The 25,614-nt window shown below is 37.7% G+C and overlaps 2 protein-coding genes and 1 non-coding gene across 6 annotated transcripts in view; all 3 read right to left on the bottom strand.

Annotated features, from left to right (window-relative positions):
- SMCHD1 (structural maintenance of chromosomes flexible hinge domain containing 1) overlaps positions 1 to 25,614 on the bottom strand; it is a 155,612-nt gene that overhangs the window by 11,879 nt on the left and 118,119 nt on the right. For 3 of the 4 annotated variants that reach the window (XM_063077158.1, XM_063077157.1, XM_063077160.1), the window contains 4 exons: positions 16,325 to 16,515; positions 15,250 to 15,359; positions 14,905 to 14,975; positions 8,374 to 8,545 (listed from right to left, as the gene is read on the bottom strand). In XM_063077158.1, the coding sequence (XP_062933228.1) occupies positions 8,374 to 8,545; positions 14,905 to 14,975; positions 15,250 to 15,359; positions 16,325 to 16,515 (544 nt within the window). The remainder of the gene's footprint in view (positions 1 to 8,373; positions 8,546 to 14,904; positions 14,976 to 15,249; positions 15,360 to 16,324; positions 16,516 to 25,614) is intronic. The other variant, XM_063077159.1, reaches the window with a different exon arrangement.
- LOC134361995 (large ribosomal subunit protein uL23-like) lies at positions 13,309 to 13,825 on the bottom strand. Its single transcript, XM_063077275.1, has one exon. The coding sequence runs from the start codon at positions 13,820 to 13,822 to the stop codon at positions 13,352 to 13,354; it is 471 nt and encodes a 156-aa protein (XP_062933345.1). The 5' UTR covers positions 13,823 to 13,825; the 3' UTR covers positions 13,309 to 13,351.
- LOC134362360 (U6 spliceosomal RNA) lies at positions 24,087 to 24,193 on the bottom strand. The gene has a single exon (XR_010021618.1). It is a non-coding gene; the product is annotated as a U6 spliceosomal RNA (small nuclear RNA).

Here is a 25,614-nt window from a genome sequence, read left to right as displayed (position 1 = left end):
TACAAGGTCAAAAATTAAAACCTAAGCTGCACAAAAAGCCTTCCCCAGAGAATCAGCAGCAAAGGAGCAATTTAGCCCAACCACAGGGCTCAGTCCTGACTCCCTTAGAAAGTTCCCCCATTTTGGAAGTAAGCAAAGGACAACAGACTAGTTGCAGTGCAGAGTTTAAGTGGTAGGAACAGTAAATAATCCAAAACAGAACTGAAAGAAAAAAACAAAAAAACCCACAGATCAGACACAAAGTTCTGACATTACCCAGTAACGGTCTAACATGACCAAAGAACCCCCATAAAACCTAGATGGACCAGAAGTCCCCTGGGCTCCCAAGCTGGGGTCAGGGGAGGGACATGGGCCTCAGCCACATACCCCCATGACTGAATCCAGCCCAGTGATGACCACCAGGCAACTGCCAGAAGCATCCCGGGCACCCAAGCTGGGGTGGGGAGTGCTGAGGGTCTCTGCCACACCCTCCTGATGTCTGCACCCAGCCCAGCGACGACCACCAAGCTGCTGCTGGAAGTGCCTTGGGCTCCTGAGCTGGGGCAATGGGGGGCCGAGGACCTCAGCCACGCCTCCTGAAATCTGCACCCAGCTCAGCAATGACCACCAAGCTGCTGCTGCAAGTGCCCTGGGCTCATAAGCTGGGGTGGTGGGGGGCCAAGGGCCTCAGACACGTCCCTCCGACATCTGCACCCAGGCAAGCAACGACCACAGAACCACCACCAGAAGCACCCCAGACTCCCGAGCTTAGGCAGTGGGGGGCCTCAGGCTTCAGTCATGCCCTCCTGACGTCTGCATCCAGCCCAGTGATGTCCACCAAGCTGTTGCTACAAACGCTCTGGGCTCCCAAGCCAGGGTGGTGGGGGGCTGAGGGCTTCAGCCATGCACCCCTGACATCTGCATCCAGCCCAGTGACAACCACTGAGCCACCACTGGAAATGCCCTGGACTTCCAAGACAGGGCAGTAGGGGGGCCAAGGGCCTCAGTCACACCCTCCACCCCCATGTTTGCATCCAGCCCAACAACCACCACCGAGCCACAGCTGGAAGTGCCCTGGGCTCCTGAGGTGGGGTGGCAGGGGGCCAAGGGCCTCAGTCACACCCCTGACGTCCGCATCTAGCCCAGTGACAATCAAGCTGCTGCTGGAAGCCCCCTGGGCTCGACTGATGGAATAAGGGGGTACCATGGGCCTTGATAATGCCCCCCCTCCTTCTTCCACCCTGTCACCTTCCCCCTTCCTCTCTCTCCCTCCCAACTGCTCCACAACATCTTAGAATATAAAAAATAATAATAAATTCATGAAATTAGTATATTCAAAACCTTTAATAGAACATTAGTCTTGTTATTTATAAGCAGAAACATGGGATATTCAATATTTCCCATTAAATGCAGCACATTTTACATACAATGTTCTTATTTTACATATAAGATAGACAGCAGCAGCTTCATATGCCTTATCATTCCCCAATTTTTTATATATGAAATGTAACTCCATGGTATCTCTAAAAGTCTTTCCTAATTCATTTAATAGAATTTTGACAAAGTAAATTTCAAAAATTATATTTAACTGTTTATAAATGATTTTAAAGCTTTTATACATTTTCTGAAAACTTCAATTATCTGAAAAAAAACTGATGGAGCTTTACCGTGATGTAAACAGCAAAATACTTAGAAAAATTAGTTCATATAACAGGAAGAAAGCTCAAATTACAATGCATTCATTTCTGTATGACATAATTAAGAATGACATAGATTATTTCAAGGTATCCAGGAGAATGACCAAGCAAACAAAGCTACTAAAAATAGTACAAAAGGATTGAAAGTTTATCTGGAGGGCTGTTTCAGGTAAGCATCTAAGAACTCAACTGCCCCAAAACGAATTGCTTTAGAAGGCAGAAGCAACTTTCTCACCACCGGAAGATTTAAGCAGTTAAACAGGTAGATAAACTTTCCTGGCAGTATTTAGTTCTCTTCACATTTTGTGCTCTACATGTTTCTGAGAACTTCACTGGCAAAAAACCCATTAGCATTTCTGACTGGGAAAAAAATTAAATGGAAAAATATACCAGAACCTCTGCTTTGACTTGCTTTAAAATAATCCACCCAGGAAGAGGAGGAGACAGGCAATTTGTGAGGTGGTGGGGATAAATGAAACAAGACCAGCTATGTTTTGGTAATCAAAGCTGGGTGACAGGTCCATGGAAGTTCATCATATTGCTCTATTTCCATAACAAAACAATACACCTTTTCCCTGAAAACCACAGCACTTAAATAATCTTGGTCACTACTTATAAAAATATTAAGAATAGCTTTAGTCCAAAAAAAATTAAAAGCCCAATAAATGGACTGTAATAACTGAGAGCTTAGTAGGAGGAGTAGTCAAAAAATTCACGGAAGGATTCGTATTATCTTTCAATTCCATTTTCCACGAACTTTATGAAGTGCCCTTGGTTTAGTAAATTAAGCATGATATAATATAGTATAAATAATGTCTAACCTGGCCAGATGTATAATACTTTGGAATGTATGAAATAAAAATGTTAATAATTTTGATGATGTCATGATTAAAACTATATATTAATTACTTATTGGTTATGTCACAATGCTTTTCCTCTCTTCAGGTGCTGTTAATAATTCTCTTTTTTTCTGTTCTATCTACATCCTGGCTTCTCCTTGTCCTTAGTTATTTTCTTTGCATTTTAAAAGTATTTTTACTTAGAAGATCACTATGAAAAACTTGGGATAATACAAGAAAGAAGAAAGGTTGGGAAAAAAACAGTAGGTCTACCATCTCACTTTTCTCTTATTTTCTCACTTCACAGTTTTGCAGGTTTATTTTATTTTTTGGGCAACTGGCCAGTACAGGGATCCAAACCCTAAGCTTTGTTTTTGTTTTTTGGGTTTAATATTTAACATATGTGATATCTACATTTTTTATTTACTTTCCATTTAACCCTGTCATAGACATTATTCAGATTATAAATTCAATTAAAGCATTTAACATTTCTGATGTTTTGCTTAAAAAACAAGTCTGTAATATTCTTCTGAGTAAAAAGATGCCTTGCTATACTTAGGATTGCTTGTTTAGGCATATTTCCTAGAAATCAATTATTCAAAGAACATGAATATTAAAAACAATTAGTACATTTTTTTGATTGTACAGGTGACACACTGCTCATTGAGGCAGATCTGGAAAAATATATAGAAAAGTATAATGGAGAAGAAAATTATCTCAATTGCATTACCCAGAATTAAAGAAAAACATCTTTTTTTCTACTCTTTCTTTCAATGTGCAAACAAATACATACACTATTCTGAACATGGGAAAGTTATCTAAACTTTTTGAGCCTCAACATCCTAATCTGTAAAATGAAAGTAACAGCAGTAAATGAGATCATTCAAGTGACAAAGTATCCAGCTACATAGTAAGCCTTCAAATATTACCTATTACTATTCTATTGAAAATTGCCTGTTCATGTCATCTACTCTTTTTTCTATTAGTCTTCATCTTTTTCTTGATTTTTAAAGACTGCTTTAATAGTAATGTTATAATGCCTTTGTTTACCATATGCTGCAATTTGCCCCTCAGTTTGTCAAATGCCTTTCCATTTTCTTTATGGTTTATGGTGTTCTAAAGTTTTAAATAAACTTAAAAAAAAAATATATATATATATATACATATATACACACACACACAATATTTTCTTTTCTCACATCTTCTATTACTTCTATGTATTTAAAAAAAAAAAAGCCTTCTCCTTCCCGAGATAAGGTGGTCAGGGAAATTCTCCATGAAGGTGTGGTGACACTAGAGTACAGAACCGAGAATTGGAAAAAAAAGAAGCAAGTCACACACAAATCTGGAGCAAAACCATTAAAGGGAACATTAAAATAAACTTTCTTTCAAAGTTAATCTTATTTCTATTAAACGGTGCTAAGAACTTTCTGATCACAGTTGAAGAGATGTATACTCATATATGTGTTCCTGTTCTGTGCTATTTCTGGAAACAGGTTTGTCACTAGTTTCATAAGATGACCTGGGTAGTCTCCATGTTTATCTATATTCTGCAATAATTTATATTTAAAATTTTAAATACACATCTAAAAAACCTATAGGATGGAATTAACTTTTTGAACACTTCCTTAGGTAGGTAATGGTCTATACAAATTTTCTGCCTTATTTAAATCAATCTTATTCATTTGCTGTCTATAATTTAGTCCATTCTATTTAGAGATTCTAAATATTTTATAGAAACCTAAGAAATATCTATGTCTGAAGTTATACAGACCAAGCCATTTCTCCTTTTATATTTGTTTTTATCCCTAATTCAATAGAAGGATTTCCTTTTTCTCCTATTTGGTTGTTTGTTTCTTTTGATGTATTTTTTCCTATCATTTGAGTTCAATGATTATTTTCTTTCTCATTTAATAATATAAACATTAAGCTTGCAGATTTACATTTGATCTCAGCTGTCTCCATGCCTTTTAAGTCTAATTTGTAATGTTCTTGCTTTCTTTACTTAAACTTTTTCTTTTTAAAACAAAATAGTTGTTTCTAAATGTCCACTATTTAGAGTCACTTTGGGAGGAAAAGATTGAGTTATTATTTTTTAGTTCTACTATGTTACGTTAAAAAATGTATCCTAAGTAAAATTTGCCTTCTAGAATTTATGTTGTAGGTGAGTAGCAACTTGATCAGCTGAAATTATGACCAATTTCTTTTTTTTTTTTTTTGGCAGCTGGCAGGTACTAGGGATCCAAATCCAGGCCCTGGGTATTATAAGGCTGAGATCTAACCAACTGAGCTAACCAGCCAGCCTGAAATTACGGCCAATGTCTTTGACATATTCTGTAAATACCTAAGGAGGTACTGGTATTACAAAACTTTATTAGGTAGAAATTCCTTGTTTTTGGACTAATGACCTGTCATGGATTAATGGTATCTCATAACAATGTTTCTGTCTCTGTACTAACAGTTTTACTTTTTGCTTTAAGAATTTTGATTCTGTAATTTATTACATCATGTTTATTACTTTTGCAACTCTAGTATGGAATGCATCGTTTATCAAACTAAATTTATCTTTGTCCTTTTTAGTGACTTTGTCTTATCAGCACCGCACTCTCCCGAGTGAGCCACAGGCCGGCCCTCTTAGTGACTTTGTCTTAAAGTTAACTTTGGTACTAGTACTGCTGCTTCTGGATTCTTCTATTTAATGTTTACATTATCTCTGTTAATTTTTTAATTTTTGCCTTGTATTTTGTAGAAAAGGATTTCTTGTACAACATAAAGCTGTATTATGAAAAGGCATAAGCTTTAGATACAGATGGTTCTGGGTTTGATTTCTGTTCTATAGTTTACTATGTGGTTTCATGTATGCTATTTAAATTTCCACAAGCCTCTCCTTACTCCCTTGATAGGAAAAATATCTAACTTTAATATCCTTCCTAGCACAAATTAAGCACTCAATAAATTATAGCCATTTTTTAATATCCTTAGACTAGATATTTAAACCTGAGTCTTTCCCTCCCTCATAATGAAGTTTAATGTATTTACATGCTATTCAAGGTCTTGTGTCTAGTTATTTTACAATATGCAACTATTCAGTCATTTTTTTCTTCTGTCTTATGCTCTTATTTGCTCTTATCTCATACTAAATAAATACTAATGCAAGACAATGTGTAATCAAATGATTTAGAAGACACTCAGCTTTTAATTTTTAATTCTGTGGTGGTGGCATAGCCCAAAATTGCTTTTGTTCTGAGAACAATCCCATGATACACAGGAGGGAGGTTCTCCAAAGCTGTTCTATTCGATCCGTACTAGGCCTGGCTGATTTAAGAGGGAACTGCTCTATCCTAGGAGTGGTAAGACCTGAGTTTCGTTAGAAGATGTGCTCCAGGGGCTGAGCCCGTGGCGCACTCGAGAGAGTGCGGCGCTGGGAGCGTAGCGACGCTCCCACCGTGGGTTCAGATCCTATATAGAAATGGCCGGTGCACTCACTGGCTGAGTGCCGGTCACGAAAAAGACAAAAAAAAAAAAAGAAGATGTGCTCCAGAGTGAAGGTATGTAAAACTCAAGGCTACTGACTGTCCCAGAGTTGTCCTTATTTTTTGTCTTGGCTGTTTCCAGTCTCCTTTGAATCTGTGATTTCTTTCAGTTTCCTTCCAATATATTTTTGTTTGGCTTAAAGTTGTCAGGGATGGTGGCACCAAAAGTACCTTATATATATATATATAGGTAACCTTAAATGGTTTCATTTGATTTGAGTTGTTATTGTTGAATTATTAATCTGTGCGTGGGAGTGTATTTTTGAAGAAATTTATCAAGAAGAAAAAGTAACTTATATTTTTAAAATCCTTACATTATCTTTAACCTTACATATACAACAAGTCAGTAGGACACAGAAATCTTTAATTACAATCTTTTTTTCTCAAAGATCTGTAGATATTGCCTTACTGCTATACTGACATTTAGATGCCCAGGTAAATTCCTGGAAATTCTGCAAATATGGCACCAGTGTATTTTTAAAGTTACACAGGTAATTCTTGTTGGTTCTGGGGACCACTGCCATAAAATGTAGTGCTACAGTGATTAGGGTTGAGGCTTTTTACACACTGATTCACTGCCCCTGATTAAATTGTTTTCTCTGATTTCTTTTCATTTTCTTTAAATGTTCACTCACTGCCTGCAGAAAAGATTTATCACAAACAGAAATAGTTGAGAAAGATGGTGGTATGCTCTAACCAACTGAGCTAACCAGCCAGCCTCTTCCCACCATCTTTCCCAACTACTGCTTTAAAATTTGCTGAGGCTGAAATAATAATCCCAAACTAGAAGCTACCCAAATTTCTCAATAGTAGAATAAAGAAATAAATTGTGATGCATTCACACTATGGAATACTACCCTGCAATGAAATTAACTACAACTACGTACATAGTGTTAAATGAAAACATATGCATTGCATGATTCCATTTATGGAAAATAAAAAATGGGCAAAACTAAGCTATGCTGTTCTAAGTCAAGAAAGTTATAACCCATTGGGGGTGGGGTGTTGGGCAGTGACTACAAGAGGAAATGAGAAGTCTGCTGTGATGCTGATAACATTCTATTCCTGAATACAGGTGCAGTGTTCATTTTGTGAAAATTTATCAAGCTGTGTGTTATGTGTATTATACGTTAATAAAAGTAAACAACAGGGCTGACAGTTAGCTCAACTGGTTAGAGCTCAGCCTTGAAACACCAAGGTCATGGGTTTGGAGTCCCAAACTGGCCAGCCAAAACAAACAAACAAAAAAGTAATCAACAAAATGTGGCAATAATGGAATATTATTCAGCCTTACAAAGGAAGGAAATTCTGACACTGCTACAACATGGATGAACCCTGAAGACATTATGTTAAGTGAAATTGGCCAGTCACAAAAGGACAAATACTATACGACTCCATTTATATGCAGTTATCAAGAACAGTAAAGTTCATGGAGACAGAAAGTAGAATGACAGTTGCCAGGGAATGGGAAGTTATTGCTTAATGGATAAAAATTTCAGATTTGAAAAAAGAGAGTTCTGGACAGCATATAGGCTCCAAGGTAATGACTTGGAGGGGACTTCCTGTTAAGTATATGCACTTCAGAGCATGGAGGACATAGAGACAATTATACTGGCTGATGAGAAGCGAAAAGACACAGCCTGCAGAAGGGAAAATGGGGGTGGCGGATGACGTCATATTTTTTTGTTTGTTTGTTTTTCTTTTTATTCTTTTTTGGTGGTTGGCCAGTATGGGGATTTGAACCCTTGACCTTGGTGTTACAACACCACAGTCTAATGAGCTGAGCCAACCAGACAGCTCCTGTCATGTACTTTTTAAAAATTCTGAATTGTATTCTAAATAATCATGATTTTCAAGATAAAAATAAGTATTATGATTACCTGATAAAATACTGACATTCAAAGAGGACAGCATTTTATTTCAAGATAATAAGAATGAAAATATGAGGGGAACAAAACCATCACATAACTAAACCATGTGATATAAGAAAGCTGAAAGTATGGAACAAAAACATCTTACTTTATTTATATTCATTACCGGTTAATTTTTCATGTTAGCAATCTCAATAAAAGGGCTGCCCTGAGGCTCACTTGGGAGAGAGTGGTGCTGATAACACCAAGGCCATGGGTTCAGATCCCTATATAGGTATGGTCGGTTAAGCTCACTTGGGAGAGCGTGGTGCTGACACACCAAGTCAAGCAAGGGTTAAGATCCCCTTACCAGTCATCTTTAAAAAAAGAAAGAAAGAAATCTCAATAAACAGGCCATTAAATCAAAAATTAAATAGCAATTTCTATTTTGATCTTAAGTACTTATTCAACTTACCTATTTGTTCCCCTAACATCAGGCATTGTTTTGGTACTGGAGCTCCAAATACCATTCCCCGAAGTTTATCCATTGGAGGAGCTTTATTCTGAAGGCCTCCAAACTTTCCATTACTTCGAATTCGATCTCCATCTCTGGTCAGTAGTGTAGGACAGTGTGTAATTTTAACAACCTATTGTAAGTAAATGGATGTTAATTAGTTAGCATCTTATTTCAATTACTTTAGGAAAGGAAAAAATCATTTAAGGCTTCTGAGATTAGAAAGAGTATGATCATGGTAGGATTTTCACAAAATTAATAAGCTAGTGATGTATTAAGATGAAAAATCTAGAGGCAGGGAGATGAATTAGACTACTTTTCAACTGTTAGCCTAAGCTAGAATAGTTTCGATGCAAATGGAAAAAAGTGAAACTGATGGCTTGATTGATAAGAGGAAGGAAGACAGGACAAGCCAGAGAGCTCCATGCTTCTGAAACCTGTGGTATTACGTATCAGGGCAACATCACCAGCTCAGTTTCCTCTGTTACATATGAGTTTTTCAGATGACCAAAAGACAGCAAAATGAGAGTATTACACTGAAGAAAATACAGACTGAAAAGCACAGAGCTGAATCTTCAAGGCCAATACTGTGATCTCAGTTACGGGAAGAAAAAGAGCTAGTAATGTGAGAGTTGGAGAAACTAGAATCATGTAGAAAAGCTGAAGTCATGAAAAGGGAAGGACGAAGGGTTAGTCAAGAATTATATTCTTCAGAGAACTCAGAATAAAAGAAAAACACTGGATTTGGTATTTCATAATCTGTAAGAATGTTTTTGCAATAAAGGTCCAGGAAATATAAAAAATTAAAAGGTAAACTTCACTGGTAACCAGAAAAGTGTAATTCAAATGAGATATTTTCACTACTGAAAATGTTAAAACACACACACAATGTTGGAGGAGCTTTAGAGAAAGGACCTTCTTGTATTCCTCTGCTCTAGGACAACCCTTCTCAAAGGAAATGTGACAAGTATTAAAAAATTTAGTATTTTGCATGACCCAGCAATTCTACTAACAATTTAAACTGAAAAAATAACCACAAATTTGAGCAGTGTGCACTAAAACATTGTTTTGATAATGAAAAACAGTAAACTTACAAGTCTCAATAAATTACGTAAATAAATTATGGCAGATCCACACAAAGAAAGAAACTACATACATTAAAAAATGATTGTATAACATTATAATTTAACAACATGTACAAATACCTAATCCAATTTAATACTGGAGCTTAAACAGTCTCTGATGCCATGCTTCTCCACAAGGCAATTCAGAATTGGTATCTTTCATCAGTTTTGAAATGTATCTGAATTGTAGTTTTATAAAAATATAAATGCAGTGAGAAGACTAATTGAAGAAATCCTGTGGTAAATTCTTTGGTGAAGTCAATATTTACAAATTCAAAAATTATTTGTTTTGGTAAAAGCAATAATCACAACTTAATTTCTTAGTTTTAATTTCGATTTATATGTTTTCTAAAGGTGAACATTAAAAATACAAATTGGATTCCCATGTTTTTCATTTATCAGGATTCAGACAATATTTTTAAGTATTTAAATACCATCTTAAATAACAAACACACTCTAATTTACAGATTTATCTATTCTGTTAACAGACTGACAATACGTGGGAAAATAGTTATAAGCCTCTGGTAGAAAGAACACTTTGGTTTCCCTTTTGTAACAATTCTGGAAATATTACTTTCATGTACAGTTTTTCAATTCTCCCTCCATCACATGATTCTATTTCACGAAGCACACCATTAGGACAAAAAAAGGTCACAACAGTTTCTGCGAATTCAGTGAGTGAACAACAGCACTACAACTCTGGGCAGTACTTATTCACAACTGCTGTAGGGACTAGCAAGGGGTGGAATTAACAAGAAGTTGAAACTGTATAAATAGCATGAAGAATTTAAAAAAAGAACAATAACAAAGACTACTGAACATCCAGGCCAGCAAGGGAGCCAGCCCAACGCCTGGGGTTCCTGAGATGGGGGCCAGGCCAGCCCCACCACCTGCCCACAACCAGATCTTAGAACGTACTTATTAACCACATGTGTTTCTTTGGGGTGTGTGACTTATCTGTTCATGTCCTTCACCAAATTTCTGTTTAGATTTTTCTAATTTACTTTTAAGAGTTCTTTTTGGAATAAGGATGTTAATCTTTGTGTGTTCAAAAAAAAAAAAAAAAAAAGAAAAGAGAGCAGAATAATGGTTACCAGAGGCTGGGAGGGGTGGGAGGGAAGACTAGAGGTAAACTAACGGGGACAAAACTATGCTATCCACCCTAAGTAAATCATTTTGCAGTACATGCATGTATTGAAACAACATAGTGTACCTCACAAAAATAAATATAAATAAAATTGGGAAAAAACAGAATACTAAAACCTAACAATGTTACCAATGGATGTCACAAGCACCTTTTCTCAGCAAAGCTTTATTTTTATTTTTATTTATTTATTTATTTATTTATATTTTTTTGTGACTGGTAAGGGGATCGTAACCCTTGGCTTGGTGTCACCCCCACCGCGCTCAGCCAGTGAGTGCACTGGCCATCCCTATATAGGATCCGAACCTGCGGCCTCGGCGCTCCCAGCGCTGCACTCTCCGGAGTGAGCCACGGGTTCGGCCCTCAGCAAAGCTTTAAAACAATATTTAATTGGTGGAGTTACATTCAAAACTTTGGGAGCAAGGAAACCATTATGTGCTTTATCAATAAACACTGCCCCTGTTTTTGTCACATATGCTCTATAACTTTTTTTTTTCTGAACACAGAATTGGTATCTTTCATCAGTCCTGAAAAGTTTTTATTCTTGGTTCTTCAAACATTGTCTTTGCTCTTTTTCTCTCCTCTTGGCACTCTGATTAGACTGTAGATTTTCTCATTCTATCATACCTCCATGTCTCTTCAGCCTCTTTCTCCCACAATTCCATGTCTTTCTCTCTAGGTTGCAGTATGGATAATTCTTCTGGCCCACCTTCCAATTCACTCATTCTCTTTTAAGCTGTTAAACCTGCCCAGTTAGTATCTAACCTCTCTTATATCTTTTATTTTTAGAAGCTCTGCTTGTTTTCAAGTTCACTTGCTCTTTTCTCTTTTTTAACACTTTCATTTCTTGAACTATATTAATCACACTTTTTAAATATTTGCTCTCATTTTCAATATGAAAATTATTTCAGTTCTAAGATAAAGGTGAATTCCTCCAGAAAGAATCTAAGGACATTACCAGTCCAGCACCATATGAAACCAACTGCTTACACCTTGAGATTTTTCAGAACATCTGAGTAGTATGAATGCAGGCTGCAACAAATTTGTTTATGCTGATGAATTCTCTAGGAAAATGTTTATTTTCTTTTCTACTTATTGCCAAGGTTCAAAAGAGGCAACTTTCTGGCTATCCACAGAAGCAGCTGGAGTTGAGATGGAGGTGACAGGTTTATTCCTTATTTCGCCCTTACACGAAGTTTAGCTCATGGGGGTGGGAAGGGGTCTCAATTATCAAATTCCCTATGTTGGTTAGAGACTTGGATTTTGTCTCCTACCCTCTGAGCCCCTCAAGGGAGTAAAAACTGATGCTCAAGTTCAATTAGTTTGGCAAATATTCTCAAGGCAAAAATATGGTTTTAGTGTTCTGTTTCTCTCTCTAGGTTCTCATCTCCACTAAGAGTCCTTTCTTTCTTGCCAATTCCTACATTAAAGTTTCCTACAGCCATCTGATTTGTCTAGTTAATCTCGGTATGACCCCAAGTGCACTTTGCCTAGTGGTATGCTGGAGCTGGCTCTACTCAACTCTACATTCAATCACTTTATATAAGCATCTGGAAATGGGCCACGATACAAATACTCACCCCATGGAAACTGGCAAAAGCTACAGATCAGAGACTCCATGACCCTCCACAGAGAACTAGCTGTTCAACATTTGACAGCACACCAGTGTCACATACATAGTAAATGTCCAAATATCTGATCAAACTAGTTAGAATCTTCCAGTTACTATCCTATTTGTTAATTCTATCCTCACTGGTAAGCTTTTCATCTTCTCCAGATTCCATGTTATCATAATAACATTTAATAGGTATGATTTCTATCCCATAATTCAGGACATATAAAAATGTTAATCACCACCAGAATATAGTTGCCCTCCCATCCACAACCACTTTCTGGTACAGTATATGATAGCTATTATTAGGTGCACAAGGAAACACTCATGAAGATGCCAAATACTGTTCCCCAATTAACTATATAATTTCCAATAATCTCACTAGTTTAGCTTTCCTAAACATAAGAAGATGCATTTATTATTGCTCCTTAACTGTAAGGCAAATTATTTTAATACCTCGTGAAAGTTTAAAGATAGTTGCAAATCTTTTGCAGCTTAATGTGGCTATATACTTACTGAGGCTGGGACTTAAGAGCTTCTGCCTTCACTGCCTGCAACACCCCTTCTTAGAACCCAGATGCCATGCTTCTTGACAAGGCAAAGGCCCACATGGAGAAATTCAAGGCTGCTAGCCTACATCCCCAACTGAGTGTGTAGCCAGCCACCAGTTTCAACTTGTCAATATGAGTGGGAGATAAAGTAGGAACTAAATCATTCTCAAAAATAATTTCAAGAGAATATTTCCAACCCAGTACTTGGTGGAATGGAAAATAAAAATATTTTGCATCCGTAACGCGTTCAGCCAATAAAATGCTTTTGAATGGTCAGTTTCAGGGCTAAGATCAAATCCAGTGCACTGCCAGTAATATGTGACCTCAGGGTCAAAACCAAGTCAAAGATGTCCCTTTGTAAGGACTTCAGAAAGATTTAAGGCACTGCCCTCTTAGATCTTCTTAGCTAAACAAAAGGGCTTCTAAAACTATTTTTTTTATTTTTTTATTTTTTTATTTTTATGGTGAAAAAAGTTGTATATTTGGAATTAACCATCTGGACTCAAGTTTAGATGATCCCAATTTTGTTGGCAACATCCAGAGCATCATAATCAGGAGCCAGTCGAACATATGCCTTCTTCTCTCCATCAGGCCTGATCAGGGTGTTGACCTTGGCCACATCAATGTCATAGAGCTTCTTCACAGCCTGTTTGATCTGGTGCTTATTGGCCTTGACATCCACAATGAACACAAGTGTGTTGTTGTCTTCTATTTTCTTCATGGCAGACTCAGTGGTTAGGGGGAACTTGATGATGGCATAGTGGTCAAGCTTGTTTCTCCTGGGGGCGCTCTTCCGAGGATATTTGGGTTGCCTCTGGAGCCGCAGTGTCTTGGGCCGCCGGAAGGTGGGTGATGTGCGAATCTTCTTCTTTTTGTGGCTTTGGACACCTTTCAGCACTGCCTTCTTGGCCTTCAAAGCCTTTGCTTTCGCTTCGGCTTTGGCAGGGGCAGGAGCTTCCTTCTTCGCCTTCGGCGCCATCTTGTGAAAGCCTTCTAAAACTATTAATGGCATTATCCTATCCTATCTCACCCTAGTGGGTGGGAATAACCCCAGAAGATATATCCAACTGAGCATCTGGCCAAGCCAGCTGACTTGCCAGATGGCAACCAGCACCAACTGCCAGCTATGTCAGTAAGGCATTTTTGAGCTTTCACCAACCCAGTGCAACTAGCCAACACTGCACCTAGCTAACACAATTGGAGAAACCCACAGAGATGAGAATATACTGTTGTTGCTTAAAGCCACTAATTTCTAAAGTGTTTGTTATGTAGCAATAAATAACTGAAGCACTTATATTGCTAAACTGCCCTCCAAAGGTGCTATGGGCTAAAATTGTGTTCCCCCCAAATCCATATGTTGAAATCCTAACCCCCAGTACCTCAGAATGTGACTTTATTTGGAGATGGAGTCTTTAGAGAGGTAACCTAGTCAAAATGAGATCATTGGGGATGGGGCCTAATCTAGTATGACTAGTGTTCCTTACAACAAGGGAGAAATTCGTACACGGTCATGTACAGATGTGAAGAGACACACGGAGAGAACAGCCATCTACATAGGCAGAGAGAGAGAGACCTAGAACAGATCCTTCATTCATAGTCCTCAGAAGAAACCAACCCTTGTTGAAACTGGATTTCCAGCTTTTAAAACTGTGAGACAATACATTTCTATTGTTTAAGCCACCCAGTCTGTGGTACTTTTTATGGCAGCCCGAGCAAACTAATACAAAAGGGCTATACCAAACTGCACTTCTATGATCTGAGAGCACTCTTTTTCTAACACTGTCACCAATAACAGATACTGTTTTGAGTCCCAGACAATTCCATAACCTCAAAACATGTCTCATTTTAATTTGCATCTTGACACATTCATTCATATATTTTGCCCAATTTTATGTTGCTTATCAATTTGCAGGATTTAAATTGGTTTTGATAAGGCTACTTAGTCATTTGTATATGTATCATCAAATGGGATGATTTCCATACATGGCTCAGATATATTAAACTGTAAAACCACACATTAAAATTAGAGCTACAAATTTAAAAAAGAAATCAAATACATACCTCTTTTCTATAATGATTGGCTGCATCCAGATTATCCAAAATAATGGTGTCTCCTAACAGCATACCAAATACTAAAAAAGTTAATAAGTGAATTTTGAAAATTATAATATTTTCTTTGGTCATATTAAAATATAATGGACAACTGCAAATCTTTCTTTGAAAGAATGTTAACATTCATTACAATTTTACTCAACTTTCCTCTAACAGGAAAAAGTAATAGAATTAAATATTAATAAAACTATCACTTATGAAGCTAAGGACATAAATTTTCATAACCAGTAATTTATAGATCTGTATGACAAATGTAACATTTGTCAAAAATAAAGCCACCATAATGTCCTTTACCTGTTTCACAATGTTCTATATTATCTGGAAACGTTAACAAATCTCGGGCAAAGACTGGATCTCCAATCGGTTTAAAATACGATTTTCCATTTCGGAAATGAGGTAGAGGTCTAAATGATAAAAAATTTTTAAAAGGTATTGAACAAAGCACACATAACTCTTTAATTTTAAAAATGTAATATAAAATATATAAATATTATTACATATTTTGATCCTACAATCAACTTCCCATCCACCACAAATAATACTCCGAAATAACGAGCTATTATGTCCTTAGAAATAAAAACAATATTTACCATATAAAAATATCTGTTTGGTTTTACCTGTGCTACTATCCTCACTTGGTTTGTATTAATAACATCAACTAACTGTAGTTTAGTTTGACAAGGAAAGGAGAAAAGCAGCCTCTAAAGCTGGCCCCAAATAAGGATGCCAATGATATAAGTGTCTCATGTGGAGAGTGACCATAGAATGGAAAAGGGAATGGGCAAGTCCCAAGACTGAGACATATGAGAGGGGTCAGCTCTAAGTATCCTGGTTTCCTGTCTGTCTCACACAGTAGAAAGACCAATTGAAGCCTATATATAACAAGAGAATTTCAGAGATGGTGGTTGATTGGGGTGTCACGATCTTTCCTTTCCACATAGTTAGTGACCATGCCAACAGACTCTACCTAAATGATGACTTATTTTCACAGGACATAAACAGGACAAAAGATATGTATCTCTAGCCTGACTCCAAATAAACGTGTTCCATAGTCTGTTATTTGTAATAAATTCCTTCCCTCCTTCCTGTTACAAAGGCCAAAGATTTGCTTTGGGCTTGTGTGTGAATCACATACACAAAATATATTTAATTGGTAAATAAAACATAGCCAGCACATATGAGATCAAATATACTGCAATATTGGTATTAATGAAGTAGGCTCATATGTGATGAAGACAAAAATGTAGATAATTTGATCACTTCTCAGTTTGTTTTAAATTAACTTCCAAAGAAATCATTTTTAAATTCAGAGCTTTCATAAAAACAGAAAATATGTTCAAAAAAATCATTACTTTTACTTTTTTCTAACCTTTTCCAATCTGGAAGAGTCTTCCTATAAATAGAATCAAGGGGCAACACCTGCTGACGACCTTGTGTTTCATCATAGATACGACGTGCAGCATCAGTGGTTAGGGTGACTACACAGTCCATGTCACTCGCCAGATGCCAAGAAATAACCATTGCAGCTCTATCATCTTCAATTTGTGCTAGATGCGCAATCTACAACCCATTAAAATAAAGTAAAAAAATTAAATATATAAAAACTTGATGTTAAATATTTTAAAAGCCCAGTCTGAATAGCAAAAACACTTTTCTTAAACACATGAATTAAAAAAGAAATTCTCAAGTTGTAAAAACTTATAACCTTGAATATACTAAACTGTCGATGCTGCTGTTGCAATTTGAACAAATTGTTCCACAGATTAAACTCCAATAAATTTACAAATTAGCAAGTAAAAATATTAGAAATTTTAACAGCTAATTAAAAACATATATTTTGATTTTCAAGATGGCGGTGGCTGCGGCGGCTGGCGCGGAGTAGCTGAGATGGAAAAGGTGGCCACTGGGCCTCAGGCAGCCGGGAAACTTGTGGACCTTCCTCTTGCCATCTCTTAAGGGAGGACCGCTGCTGGTGGCCGGTCGTGGGGTGTGACCGCAACTTTGCCCTCGGCAGGAGAGGCTGCCTCATTTACAGGCAACAGCTCTGAAGTGTGGAAGAGGAAAAGAACTGTTTCTTAGCTGCAAAAGTGAGTCTCTAAACAGGGAACACGGCGCCAGGCCTGCTGTGGATGCAGACAGGATCCCGGAGGCCGGGGCCGTGCTGAAGGCGGCCAGTTGCCCTATTCAGGACTTGAGGTTTCAGGCCGGCATTAAAGAAGATTCCTGGGAGCGCCCGAGCCGCACCGCGACTGAACAGCCTGAGGCGGCAGCGGCCGAGAACGGGGAAGGCGGCAAACCAGAGGCAGAGAGTGAGCGCCCGACCTGGCACAACCCTGTGAGTGACCCCTGGACCAGCCCTGTTTGGGGGGCTGACGCCCACCCGACTCCCGCCTGCATCACCGGTCACTCACTGCCCCGGGGCTGCCTCCATTTTCCCAGGTGCTCGCAGCTCCGCCCGGCTCGGCCCTCACTGAGCCTTCCCACTTGCTTGGCCCGGCCCGGGGCTTTCCGGAGCCTGCGGGAGGGCCTCCCCTCCCACTCCCTCCGCGGTTCTCTGGCGGGTTGGTGGCGTGGGGCATCCCCGGCCAGTGTCGGGAGGGCAAGGAAGTACGGGCGGGCCGACTGTCACTCCACCACACCCTGGACTCCGGCCACCAGTAAACTTCCTGTTACTGGGAGGCAGATACCATCTCTGCGGCCACCAGTTCGGAAAAAAGCCTAACCAATTTGTAGTTGGGAATAGTGTGGTAGGAGAGTTCCCAGGTCCTCTTGAACCTGCCAGAGAGCTGGCTGCAGGCGGGCGCTAGACTCGGTTTATACCGGGGGGATACAAAGGGGAACAAGTCCTGAGAAAGATCTACACAGTGCTACAAAGGCACCCAGAGCGACTGGTCGTCTGTGCCTAACAGAAACCTGGTAGACTTCCTGGGCGAGGCGGTGCCGAGCAGGGAATTGAAGGCCCAGCTGATAGACGAGAGTTGCAGAAGACACGCCCCAGCCCAGCACAGTGCGCACAGAGTGGGGAGACGTGTGGCCAGGGGGCGGAGACTTGACAGAAACCACACACCCGGTGGGGTCGCCATTGCATGATCCAACAGCCTGGGCCAGAGCTCACGGAACAGGGAGAAATCCTGCACAGGAAGTGAAAGCTCAACAGCAATCACACACCCTGTGGTACATGATCCACCAGCCCAGCAGAGTCCAAGCTGACCAGAAAGGTGGCTCCCCGGAGAAGCCCAAGACCCGAGGCAACCATACACACAAGGCACTAGAGGCCAACTGAGCAGCTACGGAGGTAGCCATACGTAATTGGCAACCACAGCAACATCCTAGTTAGTCATTAGACTCAAACCGGTGGACTGTGAAACCCCCTGCCACAATGAATAAACATCAAAAAAAAGATACCAGAAATACAAAAAGTCAAGAAAGTACACCACCAAAAGTTAATAAATCTCAAACTCTAGATCCTATAGAACAAGAAGCCCTTGAAATGACTGACAAGGAATTTCGAGTGATAATTCTAAAGAAACTGAATGAGATACAAGAAAACACAGCTAGACATCATGAGGAAATGAGGAAAAGTATACAGGATCTGAAAGAGGAAATGTACAAAGAAATCAATGTCCTGAAAAAAAATGTAGCAGAACTTGCTGAACTGAAGAAGTTATTCAGTGAAATAAAAAACACAACGGAGAGTTTAACCAGCAGGCTTGTCGAAGTTGAAGAGAGAACCTCTGAACTTGAAGATGGGCTGTTTGAAATAACACAAGCAGACAAAAAGAAAGAAAAAAGAATCAAAGACATTGAAGAAAATCTGAGAGAGATATCAGACAACCTTAAGCGCTCAAATATCCGAATCATGGGTATTCCAGAAGGGGAGGAAAATGGAGATTCCATTGAAAACATATTCAACAAAATAGTGGCAGAAAACTTCCCAGGTATAGGAAAAAGTCACAGATCTTCAGATCCAGGAAGCTCAACGATCTCCAAACGTATTCAACCCAAAAAGGCCTTCTCCAAGACATGTCATAGTCAAATTGGCAAAACTCAGAGACAAAGAGAGAATCTTAAAAGCTGCAAGAGAGAAGCATCAAATCACCTATAAGGGAGCCCCAATCAGGCTAACATCAGAATTCTCATCACAAACCCTAAAAACTAGAAAGGAATGGGATGATATTTTCAAAATACTAAAAGACAAAGATTGCCAGCCAAGAATACTCTACCCTGCAAGGCTATCCTTCCGAAATGAAAGGCAAATAGTATATTTCTCAGACAAACAAAAACTGCGGGAGTTCACTACCACACGACCACCCTTACAAGAAATCCTCAAGGGAGTACTGGGTTTGGTTCCTGAAAAATAACTACCACTGCCATAAAAACCCAAGAAAAATCAATACCCACTAGTATAATAAAAATGGCATTCATGAAGAGAAAACAAGCAAACAAAAACGCTATCTACAACCTAAGGAACCAACAAACACAGAAACCAAACAGTAAATCAGAAAGCAAGGAACAAAAGACACCTAAGACAACCAAACAACCAATAAAATGCTAGGAATAAATCAACACCTTTCAATAACAACTCTTAATGTAAAAGGCTTCAATTCCCCAATCAAAAGACACAGACTGGCTGACTGGATCAAAAAGGAGGACCCAACTATATGCTGCCTACAAGAGACACACCTCACCCATAAAGATTCACACAGACTAAGAGTGAAAGGATGGAAAAAGATTTACCATGCAAACAGAAAAGAAAAACGAGCTGGAGTAGCTATTCTTATATCTGACAAAATAGACTTTAAACTAAAAACCATAAAAAGAGACAATGAGGGACACTACTTAATGATAAAAGGACTGATCCATCAAGAAGACATAACAATCATAAATATGTACGCACCCAATGTTGGAGCAGCCAGATTTATAAAACAAACTCTATTAGACCTAAAGAAGGAAATAGACACTAATACCATAATAGCAGGGGACCTGAACACCCCACTGTCAGTATTAGACAGATCATCTAGGCAAAGAATCAGTAGAGAAACACAAGATCTCAACAAGACTCTAGACCAATTGGAATTGGCAGATATCTACAGAACATTCCACCCCACAACCTCAGAATATTCATTCTTCTCATCAGCACATGGATCATTCTCCAGGATAGATCACATATTAGGTCACAAATCAAGTCTCAATAAATTCAAAAAAATTGGAATTATCTCAGGTATCTTCTCAGACCAAAATGGATTAAAACTAGAAATTAATAACAAACGAAACTCTGGAAACTATACAAACACATGGAAATTAAACAGCATTCTACTTAATGACATATGGGTCCAAGAAGAAATCAAGCAGGAAATCAAAAAATTTATTGAAACTAATGAAAACAATGATACATCATACCAAAACCTGTGGGATACTGCAAAAGCAGTATTAAGGGGGAAATTTATTGCATTAAACGCTCACTTCAGAAGAATGGAAAGATGGCAAGTGAACAACCTAACACTTCACCTTAAAGAACTAGAAAAACAAGAACAATCCAAACCTAAAGTTAGCAGACGGAAAGAAATCATTAAGATCAGAGCAGAACTGAATGAACTTGAAAACCAAAAAACAATTCAAAAGATCAACGAATCAAAAAGTTGGTTTTTTGAAAGGATATATAGAATTGACAAACCATTAGCATGGCTAACAAAAAAAAGAAGAGAGAAGACTCAAATAACAAAAATTAGAAATGAAAAAGGCGATATTACAAGTGATTCATCTGAAATACAAGGAATCATTCGAGACTACTATAAACAACTATATGCCAACAAATTTGAAAATCTGGAGGAAATGGATAAATTTCTGGACACACAAAAGCTCCCAAAACTGAACCATGAAGACGTAGAAAATTTGAACAGACCAATAACAATAAAGGAGATTGAAGCTGTTATCTGAAGGCTCCCAACAAAGAAAAGCCCAGGACCAGATGGATTCACAGCAGAATTTTACCAAACATTCAAAGAGGAATTGACACCGATTCTTTACAAACTATTCCAAAAGATTGAAACGGACGCAAATCTCCCAAACTCATTCTATGAAGCAAACATCATCCTGATACCAAAACCAGGTAAAGATATAACCAAAAAAGAAAACTACAGGCCAATATCCTTGATGAATATAGATGCAAAAATCCTCACTAAAATACTAGCAAACAGAATACAGCAACACATATGAAAAATTATTCATCACGATCAAGTGGGATTCATCCCAGGGATGCAAGGTTGGTTCAACATACGCAAATCAATAAATGTGATACACCATATTAATAAACTCAAACACAAGGACCATATGATCATCTCTATAGATGCTGAAAAAGCATTTGATAAAGTTCAGCACTCATTCATGACAAAGACCCTCTATAAGTTAGGTATAGAGGGAAAGTATCTCAACATAATTAAAGCCATATATGCCAAACCCACTGCCAATATCATCCTGAATGGGGAAAAGCTGAAAGCTTTTCCTTTAAGAACAGGAACTAGACAAGGATGCCCACTCTCACCACTCCCATTCAACATAGTGTTGGAAGTACTAGCCAGAGCAATTAGAGAAGAGAAGGAAATAAAGGGCATCCAGATTGGAAAAGATGAAGTCAAACTGTCCCTGTTTGCAGATGACATGATCCTATATATCGAACAGCCTAAAACCTCTACAAAAAAACTGTTGGAATTGATAAATGATTTCAGCACAGTAGCAGGATACAAAATCAACACACAAAAATCAGTAGCATTTCTTTTCTCCAATAGTGAACATGCAGAATGAGAAATCAAGAAAGCCTGCCCATTTACAATAGCCACCAAAAAAATAAAATACTTAGGAATTGAGTTAACGAAGGAGGTGAAAAATCTCTATAATGAGAACTACAAACCACTCCTGAGAGAAATTAGAGAGGATACAAGAAGATGTAAAGATATCCCATGCTCTTGGATTGGAAGAATCAACATAGTGAAAATGTCTATACTACCCAAAGTGATATACAAATTCAATGCAATCCCCATCAAAATTCCAAAGACATTTTCCTCAGAAATGGAAAAAACTATCCAGTCATTTATATGGAATAATAAAAGACCACGCATAGCCAAAGCAATGCTGAGCAAAAAAATAAAGCTGGAGGCATAACACTACCTGACTTTAAGCTATACTACAAAGCTATAATAACCAAAACAGTATGGTACTGGCATAAAAACAGACACACTGACCAATGGAATAGAATAGAGAATCCAGAAATCAACCCACACACTTACTGCCATCTGATCTTTGACAAAGGCACCAAGCCTATTGACTTGGGAAGGGACTGCCTCTTCAGCAAATGGTGCTGGGATAACTGGATATCCATATGCAGGAGAATGAAACTAGATCCATACCTCTCACCGTATACTAAAATCAACTCAAAATGGATTAAGGATTTAAATATACACCCTGAAACAATAAGACTTCTTAAAGAAAACATAGGAGAAACACTTCAGGAAATAGGACTGGGCACAGACTTCATGAATACGACCCCAAAAGCATGGGCAACCAAAGGAAAAATAAACAAATGGGATTATATCAAACTAAAAAGCTTCTGCACAGCAAAAGAAACAATTAACAGAGTTAAAAGACAACCAACCGAGTGGGAGAAAATATTTGCAAAATATACATCTGACAAAAGATTAATATCCAGAATATATAAGGAACTCAACGTTACAAGAAGAAAACAAGCAACCCAATTAAAAAATGGGCAAAAGAGCTAAGTAGGCATTTCTCTAAGGAAGATATACAAATGGCCAACAGACATATGAAAAAATGCTCAACATCACTCAGCATCCGGGAAATGCAAATCAAAACCACACTGAGATACCATCTAACCCCAGTTAGGATGGCTAAAATCCAAAAGACTCTGAACGATAAATGCTGGCGAGGCTGCGGAGAAAAAGGAACTCTCATACATTGTTGGTGGGACTGCAAAATGGTGCAGCCTCTATGGAAAATGGTATGGAGGTTCCTCAAACAATTGCAGATAGATCTACCATACGACCCAGCTATCCCACTGTTGGGAATATACCCAGAGGAATGGAAATCATCAAGTCAAAGGTATACCTGTTCGCCAATGTTCATCGCAGCACTCTTTACAATGGCCAAGAGTTGGAACCAGCCCAAATGTCCATCATCAGATGAGTGGATATGGAAAATGTGGTACATCTACACAATGGAATACTACTCAGCTATAAAAACGAATGAAATACTGCCATTTGCAACAACATGGATGACCTCGAGAGAATTATATTAAGTGAAACAAGTCAGGCACAGAAAGAGAAATACCACATGTTCTCACTTATTGGTGGGAGCTAAAAATTAATATATAAATTCACACACACACACACACAAAACCGGGGGGGGGGGGGGGGGAAGAAGATATAACAACCACAATTACTTGAAGTTGATACGACAAGCAAACAGAAAGGACATTGATGGGGGGGAGGGGGGAGGGAGAAGGGAGGGAGGTTTTGGTGATAGGGAGCAATAATCAGCCAAAATGTATATCGACAAAGTAAAATTAAAAAAAATAAAATAAAAAATAAATTAATTCCAAAAAAGAAAAAAAAAAACATATATTTTCACATTTTAGTATCTCTATAATTGGGATGTGTCTGAACAATAAAAGAATCAAATTATGTTTCATTAATATACATATAAAATAATGCAATTTTAATGTTCAACTAAACATCAATATAATTATAGTTATTCTTCTTCTAAATAGATATTTTATTCCAATACTATAGTATTTCTTTCAGAAAACAAATCTAAATGCCACAAATAGGAATTGTTTCTGCTGCTTATAGGAATATTTCTTTTGAGCTTAGAATAAATTTAATTGAATAAAAAAAAATCTTAAAACAGGTACTAATTTTTCCTCATTTAGGGAAGGGATTTCAAGATATTTGGAATTGAGGAGGAAGACTAAAATATCCCAAGTTAATGTTTTTAAAAATATCCCAAGTTCATGATTTTAAAATAAAATACATTGTAAGGTTTGGGGGAGAATCTCCCATTTCATAATGTATTTCCACGATTAATTACTCTAGTTTCAAGATAAATGCAAGAATTTTTTTTTCAATATAGAATACTTCATGAATTTGCGTGTCTTCCTTGTACAGGGGCCATGCTAATCTTCTCTATATCATTCCAATTTTAGTATATATGCTGCCAAAGTGAGCACCAGAAGAATTTTTTAAAGAAAGCAAGGAAAAAGATTAAGGATGATCTGGAGGGATTAGGAAGCTTTCTTTACTGGTTAGGGTAGGGTCTGTACTTCTGAGGGGACAGAGAATAAACTATGTAAAATGCAATTTCAAAGATTTTTCTCAGATTTTCAAGACATGTAATATGAGAAATATTTAAACAGGGGGCTTTAAAATATATTTCTTCTACTAAAATTTATTTTATACATTGGTAAAAATCTTACATACTGAGTAAATGTTCTGTACCGTATGAACTATTGAAATGTAGAAACTAAACTATCTACAAGTATCTATATGCTAAGAATCACAGGACTGCTTCTTACTATAAATTGATTCTGAGGACTAACATTTCAAAACATTATATATTAGTATCTTGTTTTCCAATTTATGAATTTACACTCTTAATTTTTCAATGTGCAGATTTGGGGTTTGGGTAATAATGTGACACAGCTGGGTCATAAAAACTGCTACACATTACCGCCTATTCTCAGAGTGTAGTTCACTTCTGATGTTAGGGAACAGGGAATAAGGAAACTACCATGGACTCTGGAGTCTGAGAGACGGTGGTTCATGTCTAAACTCTGCCTCTAATTATATTTAAACAAGCTATTAAGTTCCCTGAACGTCAATTTCCTCATGTATACACAAGAAATACTACAAATAGGTCACACAGGGGTTGTGAAAATAAAATGATGTACATAAGAAATAAGAAGCACAGACTCTGGAGTCACCCTACCTGGGTTTGATTCACGGCTCTACCATTTGCTACCAGTGCAAACTTGAGCAAATTATTTAATCTCTCTATACCTCAGTTTTAGTTTCCTTAACTTTAAAACAGGGTTAAAAGCAATAAACCAAGATGCATATGAAATGGAAATGTTTAACAGGTAAAACACAGGTACATATACCACAAACCTTAACACTATTAAAAACTGAAGGTATTAGGAAAAATGCAGATGATAAAAGATGTAGGGAGAAGAACCGAAACTTAGCTAAAGAACTTACTAATAGTTAGAAAGAGAAATACTAATCCAGAAAAACATAAAATAGAATGCTCATGATTGAATAATGGTAGGATAAAACCGAAAATACAACTCATTTGACGTAAGGCAAAACCAGAAGGAAAGGACAACAGAAGAGAAGGAAAAATGCATTCTTTCCCTTGGCAGCAAATGTGTAGAAAGTTTTCTGTTATTTTTTTTTCTTAAGTTCTACCAGCATCCCAGAGTTCACTCTCTTAACAACATTAGACCCAGAACTACAAAGAATTCTGATATTTCTCTCCTTTCTGCTGTCTCTCAAGTTTCAGTCACCGGCAAAGCTTTGTCTTGGCTATCTACAAAGCCATATGACATAAAAGTATCTCTAAGTAGACAACAAGCCTTGAACTAAATAAAAC

This window comes from Cynocephalus volans, chromosome 13 (assembly GCF_027409185.1).
Source record: "Cynocephalus volans isolate mCynVol1 chromosome 13, mCynVol1.pri, whole genome shotgun sequence".
NCBI classification, from domain to species: Eukaryota; Metazoa; Chordata; class Mammalia; order Dermoptera; family Cynocephalidae; genus Cynocephalus; species Cynocephalus volans.
Note: the sequence above shows the minus strand (reverse complement) of the source record. Positions and strands in the feature narration are given on the sequence as shown.